Source organism: Mirounga leonina, unplaced genomic scaffold (genome assembly GCF_011800145.1).
Source record: "Mirounga leonina isolate KUSES-001 unplaced genomic scaffold, KU_Mleo_1.0 Mir_53, whole genome shotgun sequence".
NCBI lineage: Eukaryota > Metazoa > Chordata > Mammalia > Carnivora > Phocidae > Mirounga > Mirounga leonina.
The window spans coordinates 41,937,817-41,951,518 of record NW_023270807.1 but is presented as its reverse complement, the minus strand read 5'-3'; the positions used below and the strand labels follow the sequence as shown (position 1 = coordinate 41,951,518).

General features: G+C 36.5%; 1 protein-coding gene across 2 annotated transcripts in view; it reads left to right on the top strand.

The window, feature by feature from the left end:
- UBE3D (ubiquitin protein ligase E3D) overlaps window positions 1-13,702 on the top strand; it is a 155,516-nt gene that overhangs the window by 32,092 nt on the left and 109,722 nt on the right. For both annotated transcript variants that reach the window (XM_034991087.1, XM_034991088.1), the window contains 4 exons: window positions 257-326; window positions 8,279-8,348; window positions 9,342-9,450; window positions 12,714-12,877. In XM_034991087.1, the coding sequence (XP_034846978.1) occupies window positions 257-326; window positions 8,279-8,348; window positions 9,342-9,450; window positions 12,714-12,877 (413 nt within the window). The remainder of the gene's footprint in view (window positions 1-256; window positions 327-8,278; window positions 8,349-9,341; window positions 9,451-12,713; window positions 12,878-13,702) is intronic.

Here is a 13,702-nt window from a genome sequence, read left to right as displayed (position 1 = left end):
ATTTACAACAGTTAGATTATCAAGAAGTGGCTAAGTTTGGAAAAATCAGTCCGTTCATTATTCTTTCTTTAGATTTGAAAAAAAAAAGATCTCTGTGCATGTGAATTATGCATACAAGCTAAATGTGTTCCCAGTATTTAGTAGAGGGCAAAATAAAATGTAAAGTTCAATGTATACTCTAGAGACTATGTAAAAATTATATATTCCTTTTAAGAAAAGCTGAATGACATTTAAATGACATTTTTCTGTTCTACAGAAACCAAAGGCAAATACCAAAGTAATTTGTAAGCGTTGCAAGGTAATGTTGGGAGAGACCATGTCATCAGGTAAGAATTTCATAATAAAAAACCAAAATGATTGCCTTCTTGTTAAAAAGGAGTAGAAGGAGATTTTATAGGAAATCTATATGAAAGGTAACTAATATATGTTGTAGAATTGATGATTTTTAAAATAGAAATCAGCTAATATATCATCTAATATGCCAAGAAGTTTGTGTATTTTGACTTTTATAAGTACATAGTATTGCGTTTTAAGCATTAAGAAGTTGGGTCATTTTCAATATTTCATATCCTCTCTGTGGATATAAAGCAATAATGTAAAGTTTGTACCTGGGTCTGTCCTAAAGCATAGCGGAGCTTTTTTCTCAGTACAACTCCTCAATCAGAATTGTTGGTTGCTAAAGACGATGAAGAAGTTTTCTTGGCTGCCCTCTGCCTCAGGGCTCTATGTTAGGGCTGGGGGTTGAAATGGAAGAAACCACATTCTGAGTTTTGTACTCTCTTCCTTGTTCTTTTCCCAGTCCTGTTCATTATGTTTATGTAAAGTCTGTTATACCACTTTGAAATATAATAAAATCCTGATAATTAAATTGCATCATTATTTAAAGATAAGGTTTAAAAAATGGAGAGCTACAATACGCTGCATTAGCTTTGTGGTTGATGAATAATTGTTTTTAATATAATTAACTAGAAGATGTGATTTAAGTGAAGCTAGTGTACCTAAGAGAAGGCAGATGGCAGTCTTTTTGGTTTGTATTTTAAAATTATCAGAATATTGTAAGTAGTTAACTTGCTCAGAGTGAACAGAAAAGGAAGAATGAGTAGGGGTAAAGGATGCCACCTTCAACGTCGTTTTGGAGAATGAAAGCAAGTGCTCTAAGCAACAACTTAGAAAATGTTAAGGCTTCTAGTCAAATTAGGTGAATTGATTTTTTTTTTATTCTTTTCTCTTCTCCCTGAAGGCCAGTTAAAATGTCAGTTAAGGAATAAAAAAAATGTACATCCACAGAGAAAGAAAAATGGAGAGGAAGCAACAGTGATGTAAACAAGAGGTATAAGCAGACTCTTTTGGAAGCTGTAAAGCTGAGAGGTGTGGGAACACGCTTGACAGTATGGAGGAAGTTGAAGCCTCAGTGTCTGCAGATCATCTGAGTGAGGAGTGAGCCAGTACTCACTGTAGAGCCTCAGAGCTGGTCTGCTCAGAATTTGGAGGCAGCAGGTAACAGGGAAAGCAGTCTGAGACAAGGGACTGGAGGAAGGATGATTAATTCAAAATTTTTATATGGAGCTTAAGACAACTAAGATTCCTCCTCTGTTTACAACTTGCTTATACTCTCAAGGCAGGAGATTAGAAGACTCTTTTCTTGGAAAATGGAAGAATACCAACCAGAGAAGAGATGTGCAGACACTGATTTGTAAGTGTCTTTCCACAGTAAAATGAGATTCAGCCATCCTACAGTCAACAAGCCTTGTACCTACACCTGAGAGTTTCCTGTCAGCATTTATTACCTTACACTTAAATATGAATGGGTTGATGAGAGTCAACAAGTATTTGAGCAAACCTCCAACTATAAAAGAGAATGAAGTAAATAAATAATGAGGTAAACAGAATAAAGGCACTGAGAAGAAAAACATGTATAAAACAGAAGAAAATCTTTAACAAAAATAATGTTCTTAAAGAAATGGAATAATATTGCGCCCATAATTCAAAGAATGTAGACTGAAAGATGTGATTGCCTAAAAAACCTAATCATAGGATTAGAGAATAAATTAGGGAACTATCTTCTCTCATAAATCAGAACCAAAATTCAGAGATTGAAAGTTGGAAAGGAATTATAGGGAAAAAAATCATCATGTAAATTTCCTGAGGATAGAGATATTGTCTACCTCATTTATCACTGTAACCTCAGCACTAAATATAGTGGGTACCCAGTAAATATCTGTTGAATGAATGAATGAATGGAGACTTTTAGGATATTCAACATCTAGCTAATAGAAATTCTAGAAAGAAAGACTAGAGACAACAGAGTTTAGGAAATTATCAAAGAACAGAAATACTAAAAAAACATCGCAAGGCTATTTTCCAGAGCTAGGGCTTCAGTTTCTCAACTGAAAGGGCCCACTACATGTCCAGTAGGACTAATGGGATGGCAGGGAAGCTACTCAAAGCTGTATCATTGAGTAATTTCTGAACACCAAGGAAGAAGTTTCTGGAGGAAAAAAAGCAAGTAGTATACAAAAGATCAGGAATTAGAATGACACTGAACTCTTAATAGCATTGTTGAAATCTAGAAGATGGTGAAGTAATGCCTTCATAATTTAGAAGAGGAAAGATTCTATCACAGTCAAACTATCAATCAAGTATGAAGATAACACATACAGTTTTGGAAGTGCAGTGTCTCAAAACACAGACCTCAAATGTATATTTTCCTTAGGAATGTACCATAGGATATACCTCACCAAACCTAAGGATTTGGGGCGCCTGGGTGGCTCAGTTGTTAAGCATCTGCCTTTGGCTCAGGTCATGATCCCAGGGCCCTGGGATCGAGCCCCACGTCGGGCTCCCTGCTCAGCAGGAAGCCTGCTTCTCCCTCTCCCACTCCCCCTGCTTGTGTTCCCTCTCTCGCTGTGTCTCTCTCTGTTGAATAAAAAAAAAAAAAAAAAAAAAAAACCTAAGGATTTAACCTTTAGAGAGAAGACATGGGATTTGGGAAACAGATTATCTTATCACAGATAAGGGAATCCTAGGGTGAGGGACACACAGGCAGGCCCAGGAAATAAGAGCCTAGATTGAAGCAAAGGAGAGAAGATTGCAATAAACATTTTTTCAGTTACAAGATGAACTGATACATTCTTCAGTTTGTTTGACCAGACATAACAATCTTGAGATAAGCCATTTTATCATATGGAAGGAATTAGCTAAAGGTGCTTGGAAAACTAAACACATGAAAAAGGAAGCAGTTATGCACTGCAGGAAAACAGAAGGCTGAACAAGAAAGGGAACATTTCCATGGTATCGTTATAGTCATTATAAGGAACAAGAAGCAAAGGAGAAACTAGAAATTTAAGAGGGAGATTTTGGAAGCAAGAGGCAGGGGGATGGGCTGAGATGATAACTTCTTCACATAGCTCTGGCTGACTGTTAAATGCATACAATAGAGGCCAGAGAGTCCAATAAGAATTAAAAGCTTGGGAGACCTGCACATTTCCCATGTGTTTGATTTCATTTCTCAATCTATACACAATTGGACAGCAGAAGGTAGGAGCCTTAATGGCTTGAGGTATTTGAGCAAAACCTCTCCCCAGATTTGCTGACAGCTAAACTCTGCAGGTATAGTGAATAGTTTCTAGGGAGCCAGGCTAAGCAAAATAAAACTGAGCAGAAACATTAGCAGCTACACGCTGTGGGAAGACATATTTCATAGTTTGAGTCCAGGCTAGTTAATTGACTATTATAAACCAACAACCCTTAAAAGAACAAAACAAAATCCAGAATAGCAACATTATATTACATACAGTGTCCTACTTCCATTTAGAAATTATTAGACTTGCAAAGAAACAGAAAAGAGTGATTGATACCCAAAAGCAGGACTCAGCAAACAGGTACTGAGTAAGCACGAACATTAGATTTAGTAGACAAAGATGTTAAAGTGGCTATTATAAATATGACTAAGAATTAAAAGGGGGAAAAAAAACTCTTCAGTGAACTAATGGCAAATCTCAACAAATTGGAAACTTGAGAGAGAGAACTGTTGGTAATTACAGAGCTGAAAAGTACAGTATCTAAAAACTTCACTAGATCAGCTAAACTACATATTTGTGATGATTGAAGAAAAAATAATCATTGAACTTGAAGGTATATTAATAGAAATTAACCAGTGCAAAGAACAGAGAGAAAAAGTCTGAATCAAAATGGACAGGACCTCGGAGATTTGTGGGACAATATCAGATGTTTCAGTTAATGTGTAAATGGAATCTCAGAGGTAAGAAGAAAAAAATAACTCCGGAAAAAGTATCTGTAGAAAACAATGGCTGAAATCTTGGCAAATTTGCTGAAAAATATTAACTCTTAGATTCAAGAATTGCAGTGAAAGGTAGGATAAACACACAGAGCACTTCACCAGGCACATTGTAGTTAAACTGATAAAAGCCAAAGATGAAGAGAGAATCTTGAAAGTACAAGAGAAAAATGGAACATCACATACAGGGACTTCCTGATACAATTAAGGCTGACTTTTTGCAGAAATAGTGAAGACACTAAAATGAGATATTCAAAATTCTGGGGGGAGGGGTGGGGAAGAAAGAAGAAAAAAACCTGTCAACTAACAATTCTATATCCGGCAAAACTGTCCTTCAAAAATGAAGGCAAAATAAGAGCATTTTCATATAATAGATGGAAGTTATGCGTTATTAGCAGATCTTCTCTACAAAAAATGCTAAAGAAAGCTCCTCAGGCTGAAGTGAAAGATACCAAATGGTGATTGGAATCCACAGGAAGGAATGAAGATCAAGATAAATGGAAAATATATGGGTAAATTACCACAAGAGCAAACTCAAAGGTTAGCACAAAATTGAAGCCACCTTTTCCCTGCAATATGCCACTTCTCTAAAATTATTTTGATTGCTTTGAGGAGTAAGGACATAAAGACTACACAAAAAAGGAACCTAGTGGACGACTCTGCACAAAAATTTGGGACACTAAAGAGCCATACCCTTACTGTGAATGTGGAATTACGGATAGGTATCAATCCTTTGGCACTTTAAGGAATTTCAAGTCTTAAACTTGGTTAGTCTGTCTTGGACTAGCTATAACACCCATATGCCTGGCAAAATCAGATGTAAATCACCTCTGGAGTAAAATACCTTCATTGTAAAACTCACATGCCCACAAATAATTTGTCAAGTACAGTGTTCCCCATACAACCAAAGACAAATAAGCACACAAACTAGACTTCCTTCAACAAGAACTAACAAAAACAGAAACAACAGAAACAGACTTCTCTTACTAGAATTATCAGATGTAAACTAGAACAATTGTGCTTTTGTCTATTGAACAATATGAGAGACAGGTTTGAAGGTATCAAAAGGCAAAGGAAACAAGAGCAAGCATATTTGGAAAAGATCAACAATAGAATTTCTAAAAAATATGTAACGGAAATTTAGAATTTAATGGATGATTTAATGGCAGATTAGGTACAACTTGGAGAAAGAATTAATGAATAGAAGATAGATGAGAAGAAATATCTGTAATCTAGCACAGAGAGACAAGAAGGCAAAAAACATAGGAGAGAGACATAAAACATACACCGAGAAGATCTAACATATGCTTTTTGTTTTTTTAGTTTTTATTTGAATTCCACTTAACATAATACTGTAATACTAGTTTCAAGTGTACAGTTTAGTGATTCAGCACTTACATCACAACACCTGGTGCTCATTCAATAAGTGTACTCCATAATCCCCATCACCTATTTAACCCATCCCCCCACCCACCTCCCCCTGATAACCATCAGTTTGTTCTCTGTAGTTAAGAGTCTATTTCTTGTTTTTCCTCTCTTTTTTCCTTCTATGATTTTTTTTTTTTAAGAGAGAGAGAGAGTGGGGTGGGGGTGGGGAAGGGTAGAGGGAGAGGAAGAGAATCTTAAGCAGGCTCCACACCCAGCACCGAGTCAGATTCAGGGCTTGATCTCACAACCCTGAGATCATGACCTGAGCCAAAATCAAGAGTCTGATGCTTAACTGACTGAGCCACCCAGGCGCCCCCATTTGTTTTGTTACTTAAATTTACATATGAGTGAAATCATACGGTATTTGTTTTTGTCTGACTTACTTAGCTCCATCCACATTGTTGTGAATGGCAAGATTTCATTCTTTTTATGGCTGAGTAATAGTCCAGTGTGTGTGTGTATGTGTGTTGTGTGTATGTATATATACACACCACCATTCATCAGTCAATGGACATTTGGGCTCTTTCCATAATTTGGCTACTGTTGATAATGCTGCTATAAACATCAGTGTGCACGTATCACTTTGAATTAGTATTTTTTTTTATTCTTTGGGTAAATACCTAGTAGTGCAATTGCTGAATCATAGGGTAGTTCTATTTTTAACTTTTTGAAGAACCTCCATACTCTAACATATGTTTAGTCAGACTTCTAGAAGGAGAAGAAATATAAGGGAGCATGGCAATATTTGAAGAGACAATTGCTAAGAATTTTACAAAAGTGATGGAAAACAGTAAGCAACAAATTGAGGAGGTTCAATGAATTCTAATTAAATGAGACCCAAGTAAGATAAATAAGTTTATAGCGAAACATACAGAATGATACTGCAAAACAAACAAAAACCAGAAAATCCTAAAAACAATTGAAGAAAAATGACAGATCACTTTCAAAGGAGCAATAATAATGGAAGTTTGAAGACAATGGATTGATATTGTCAATGAGCACAAAGGTTAAAAACTTAACCTAGGATTTTATATGGTGAAAATGTTCTATATGAAAGAATCAAGACAAAGATATTTTCTGACAAAAACTAGAATAATTCATTTCTAGTGGTTTGGTTTTTTATTAAAAGAAATTATACTTGTGGAAGAATAGAATTCTACCTGTAGAGAATAGAAGAAAATGATCCCAGATAGAGGGTCTAAGCTTAAGAAGGATTGGTAAAGACAGTGGTAAATACGTGGAAGAATATTAAGTGGATGCTAACTGCATAAAGCAGTAGTAATACCTTGTAGGATTAAAATAGTAGAATCAAATTATAGTTTAACAGCAGCTGGGATAAAAAGGATCACTTCATAATGTTAAAAGGTTCAATTCTGCATCTAGTAACATGATTTCAAAATAGTAAAATGAAAAATTGAACTTAAAGGAGAAATAGATAACTTCATCATCATGGCTCTAGATATGTAATACTCTGTTAAACTATTGATTTTTTCTGCCTTTTTTTGTGTGTTGAGCAATTGAAAACATTCTCAGAAAATGTACTGAGAATAACTTTCCATCTTAATTCAGAATTGTTCAGCACACCATTCTTAATTATTGCATGGAATTCTCTTGCCTAAATGTATAATTGTTTAGCCCAACCATTCTCAATTTTTAGACAATTTGTTTTCAGTTTAATTAATATGAGCATATTTATAGATAAATTTTTATAGACATGAATATTTCGTTGAGATAAATTCTTAGGTGTTTAATGATTGGCATCAGAATATTTTTAAGGTCTTCATCAAGTGGCTTTCCAGAAATGTGTCATTTGCAGTTCTGATAGCAATATGTGAACAAGTATACCCATTTCTCCATATCTTCTTCATTGCTGCGTTTTGTCATTCACAAATATTTATTTGATGCTAAAGAATATCTCCTTTTAATTTGTATTTCCTTCATTACTAGTGAAAAGAAACATTTTTCATGGATTTCTTAAAAAATTCAGAATGGTTATGTTTATATTCATTTCTGTAAGATACTTAGTTTACTGTTTAAATGTTTCTGTAAACTAAGTAATTAGATAACCAGATTTGTTGGGAATTGTACATTAATAGACTCGGTGAGATTCTGGGAAATACTAATAAGAGGTTTACAGTGTCTTTGCATGGGCTTTGGGACACCGTGATTCAAAAGCCTTTTCCAGTGACTCCTAGGTTTAAGACTATAGAAATGGGGAAATCAAATGACTAGTTTCTACATAAGTGGGCTGTGGCTGTAATGTGGCTGATTTTTCTAACCTTTCATGCGTGTGAACAGAGTGTTGTGCCAATATTCACCTGGGGCATGTCTTCTAAAACACCAGGCCCTCCCAAGTCTCAGGATGCTCTCCTTGTAGTCATCAATGTATTGGTGTCTTACACTAAGTCATTTTGGGAAAATTTTTACTGAATGTGAATTTTACCATATGTGTATGAAATATTTAGTTGGGATGTTGTAATTAGGACCAACATGCCCACCATAAAAATGTTAGTGCAACAAGGAGATTTTAAGTTTTCTTATTTTTGTTTCTAGAAACCACCAAGTTTTATATAACAGAGATAATTATTCAGCCGTCTGAAAGAAATTTTTCCATCATACCAAGGTACAAACAGCAAATTAAATTTATTCTGTAATTTCAAATGTGGAGAATGATAGGTACAGTTGATTATTTGGGAATTCATTTTTATTTATACCTTTCTTTATTTGGAAAAGAAAAATAAAAACCTTCGAAAAAGGCTTTTAGACAGTTGAACCAAACCACACATATAAAAGACTCGAGGATTCATTTATGGTTTGTTTATTACATAGTGGCATAAATAAATGTGCTCATGATATAAATCTTCTAAATCTGAAAGTTTTTTGTGCTTCTATTTGTCATATAATCAGGGTCTTATAACTTAATCATCAATAGGTTTTTGAATAATTATTTCTGGAATTAATTTGACATTTAAAATTTGAAACATGAGTCAGTTTTCAAATGACTCCTGTGTTTAAAAAAAAAAAAGTTACTTAGCCACTACATCCGTTAGCGTTTTCTCTCTTTGAATCTTTTTAGTTTGCAAACAGAAGTTAACTATAGTATGTCTTTCAGTTTATTTATGGATATCTAAAAAGTATGGCAATCTGAATATAACCTTAAAATTTATCCTTCTGTAAATACTTTGATTCTGTGCCTCAGCTCTGACTCTTTGAGGGGATGCAAGTGGAAGACATTGTATTTAATACTGTCTAATGTTTGGGAGGAAATATCTCGCCTTCTTTTTTAACTTACTGTTTAATGTGCTACAACACAAATGGAATATTGACTTGACTAATACAGTATTTTTTTATTCAGTCAAGAGGAATAGTTAGGTTTGGGGTGGGAAGTGTGTTAAGGATTGGAGAATAGGTTATAAGAAGACTGGAGCAAACACAAATACATTAAAATATATTAAAATCCACATTAGCACAGTCTGTGAAGGAATGGGTAGCATATAGAAAAGTCTGGCTGCACACACCTCTGCCTTTTAGGTACCCTGTGGGTATTTTTGGCTCCTCTTGCCAGTTAGAGTTATTATGAAAGGCACATTGTGAAAATTGATTTCTGTTCAAACAGGTCTCAGTTTGTACAGAATGTTATCGCCCAGTGCCTGGTGGAACTCTCCTCTGCTAGAAGCACTTTTAGATTCACTATTCAAGGTCATGATGGCAAAGTGTACATCTTGGTAAGAAGTGACTTCTCCCAGCTTTCTGTAGCTTGGTAATCCAGGGTCTCAGAAATTCTTTAGTCTTGCCATTCTCTTTTCTTTAATTCTCAGGTCTAGAAAATAAATGATCAAAAATTGAATTCATAATATCAGTTTAATTCCCACATCAAACTCTCTTAATTTAATAATAAAAGATCAAGTGCCTCTGTGCTAGGTACTAGGGATATAGAGAGAAATAAAACCTGATTCCTGCTCACACCACAAAATAAAATTTTTCACTCCAAGTTGTTAATAGGCTTTTCTTGGTCACTGTAACTTAATTCTGTTTCTTTCACTTTTTTCCCCTATTGATTTTTCCCTATTTTTCCCTTTTGATACTCTTCTGTTTAAAATATGTCCTGTTGCTCCTGTTTTTGTGTATGTGTGTATGTGGTGAGAATGCTTAACGTGAGACCTACCCTCTTCATAGACTTTTTTTTTTTTTTTAGATTTTTAAGTGCACGATAACAATATTGTTAATTATAGGCACAGTATTACTTGGAGATCTCTAGAACTTACTCATCTTGCCTAACTAAAACTCTATGCTCTTTAGTGAGCAACTCCCCATTTCTCCCTCCTCTAGCCCCTGGCAGCTACCATTCTACTTCCTGCTTCTATGAATTAGACTATTTTATATTCCTTATGGAAGTGGCATCAGGCAGTACTGTCCTTCCGTGTCTGGCTTATTTCACTTGGCATACTGTCCTCAAAGTTCATCTGCATTGTTGCATATTACAAGGTTTCCTTCTTTTTTAAAAAAATAATATTCCATATATGTATGCACCACATCTGCTTTATCCATTCATCTCTTGATGGACATTTAGATTGTTTCTGCATCTTAGCTATCGTAAATAGTGCTGTAGTGAACATGGGGGCACAGATACCTCTTCGAGATCCTGATTTTAACACACTGATGTCTGAGAAGTAGTGGCAAGTTTTGGATAAGAGGCCCTGCCGTTAGCAGAATCGTCCCCCTGCATCTAAAACATGGTAGCTAGAAGGAGGGAGAGAGTTATGGTTGTTGTTAAGTGTGGCTTTGTAGCTGGCCATCCATTATGGGGACCCCATGCTTCTCTGATTCCAGCTCATTTCTACCAAAGCTAACATACTTGTTGACTGAAGTTAATACTGAGTGTGCCTCATAGTCATAGTCTGAAATCAGTTTTAATTTTCTTTTACTGTAAGGTTTTTCAAGTTAAAACTCAGGAATAGGAAACACCTGAAAACCTAAAACTTACTGCTAATATATATTTAAGTTCGGGGGTACCTGGGTGGCTCAGTCAGTTAAGCATCTACCTTCGGCTCAGGCCATGATCCCAGGGTCCTGGGATCAAGCCCTGCATTGGGCCTGTTTCTCCCTCTTCCCTGCACCCTGCATGTGCTCTCCCTCGTGCTCTCTCTGTCAAATAAATAAATAAAATCTTTAAAAAAATAAATTCAAAAAAACTTTGTTGTAAAAGTAATACATTCTTGAAACATTCAGACAACAGGAAGAATGTTAAAGAAGTAGTATTCCCCCATCTTGTCTTCACTCCTTGTCTTGCTATATCACAGTATTTGAAGGTAAACATTACTAACAGTGTGGTATGTGCACTTCAGCATCTTCTCCCTCTCTATATACAACTCTGTGTTCATACGCTCACATTCTGCTTTTCTGTTCGTGAAACATACTCAAGTCACATGACGAGCATTTTTCTTCATCATGTTTACTTCACTCAACAGTATATCATAAGGATTGTTTCCTGTGAGTTTAAATATAGACCAGGGTCTTGAGTGACTAGAATTCCAGTGTGGCTGTTAAAGACAGTGCTGCGATGAAAATAATCTTTGCGTGTGTATTTTAGTACTTCTTTGGAAATAGACCTTTCTAATCTAAGACACTATTAGAAGTTGTGTTTTTTAAACTGATAATTATCACCCGCCAGAAAACTTGTACTCACTTATCCCATATAGTGAGACATTCTTGGTGCCCTACCCAGATCCTCCTTATTCAGGCTGGTGCACCCAGTTCCCAGCTGCTGAGACGTGTGGGCTGCTAATGGCACACAGCTGCCTCATCTCCAGAGACACGCCCTTACATGACAGGTGCCACCTTGTTCGGAAAGTTACCTCTTCCCCACCCTTGTCCTGGTCAGTCTACTGCCAGTGATTTGACCCTGGGGGACAGAAAGCAGGGGCCTCCTGTCTTGAGGTGGGACAGACTCTGTAGGTGCCATTCTTGTGTCAAAGCTCCCCATGGGATGAGGCTGAAGCCAGACTCCAGCTGAGCCCCTCAGTGGATAGCGTGCATCCAAATCCCGAAACCCTCTTCCACCAGCAGTCCAGCCCCCTCTACTGAGCTGGATGCTATTATCTTTAAAAAAAATTTTTTTTTTAAGATTTTATTTATTTGTCAGAGAGAGAGAGAGAGTGCACAAACGGGGAGCGGCAGGCAGAGGGAGAAGCAGGTTCCCCACTGAGCAGGGAGCCCGATGCAGAACTCAGTCCCAGGACCCTGGGATCATGACCTGAGCTGAAGGCAGATGCTTAACAGACTGAGCCACCCAGGTGTCCCTGTTACCATCGTTTTGTACTTGCCAATCTGATACGTGAAAAAGGGTGGCACATGATTTTTACATTTCCTTATTATATTAACATTTTTACATGTTTATCACTTATTTCTTCTGTTAATTCTGTTCATATTCTTTTTTTTTTTTTTTAAGATTTTATTTATTTATTTGACAGAGAGAGAGAGATAGCGAGAGCAGGAACACAAGCAGGGGGAGTGGGAGAGGGAGAAGCAGGCTTCCTGCCGAGCAGGGAACCCAATGTGGGACTTGATCCCAGGACCCTGGGATCATGACCTGAGCTGAAGGCAGACGCTTAACGACTGAGCCACCCAGGCGCCCAATTCTGTTCATATTCTTTGCCTTTATTTCTTTTGGGCTGTTTTTGCCCCCTTATTGATTCCTGGGAGCTCTATATATTACAGATAATAACTTTGTTGTCTACATATTAACTATTTTCTCCTAGTTGGTTGTCTTTTTTTTTTTTTTTTAACTTTATGACCTCAGCGGCTCTACCAGATGTTACACTTTGAAAGACTTATCATACTTAAAAATTATATACAGGTTTCTTCTGTCTTTTTTTTTTTTTTTTGGTATTTTTATAGTTTTGTTTGTGTGTTTTTTAGTGGTGGTATGAGATACGGATAGGGTGATGATAATATCCTTATACTTGGACTTTTCTCTCCGTATCTTTAGCTGTGGCTTTTAAACTCAGACAGCTTGGTGATTGAATCTTTGGGAAGTTCCAAGAGTATCAAAAAATTCCCCTTGTTGGAAGATACCTTGAAGGCAGATTCCAGTTCTGCCTGGAATGCTGTCAAGGTCCTCTACCAGCCATGCATCAAAAACAGGAATGAAAAGTAAGTTGTGCTTTTGTTTTCTCAATCCACAGTATGTTTTAGTTTCTTTTGCCATTTGGTGTTGAGAAATTAATGAATTAAATGGTACCATACCACTTCCCTGTTTGAAGCTTCTAGGAGTCATACTGCTAAATATTATGCTTTAAAGTAGATTGAATTATTACAGATGATTCATGCTAATGTGCAGAAAGCTTGCTTTTACTGAAAATAATTGGTCTTTTTCTTATAATCTCAGCTGTCTGTGCATATGGCTGCAGTACTAAATCAGGCATCAACAGCTATGAATATTTACTGATAAGCACTTCCCAGGCATTCAGGATGCAAAGGTGAACAAAACACAGCCCTTTTTTCCCGGGCTTGTCATTGTAACAGGGGGAAGGCAGACCATCAGCAAAAGAGTCATAAAATCATGGACTGATGTGGCTCCTACTAAGAGCCAGGCACTCATCGGAGGCCTTCTGGCTCATTTAAGCCTAACATCAACCCTGCAGGGTAGTACTATTATCACCCTCATTTTAGAGACAGGGACACTAAGGCACAGGTTTAGAAATTACTTTAGTGAAATATAAAGCAAGGCAAAGTAGTTGGGGAGTAGTAGGACAGGTGTAGGAGGTCGTCATTTTATATTAAAAAGTCAAGGAAGTTTTCTCAGATAAGATGATATTTAACTGGAAAACTTGAAGGAAGAAAAGGAGTGAGCCTTATCTGAGAGAACAGTGTTTCTGGCAGAGGGAACGGTTGGAAGTTTAGACTTGTCTTGTACTCTCCAATGAGTTTGATCAAATTTGTAATAAGAACAGAAAGATCCCAGTCTTTTTCGGGGAA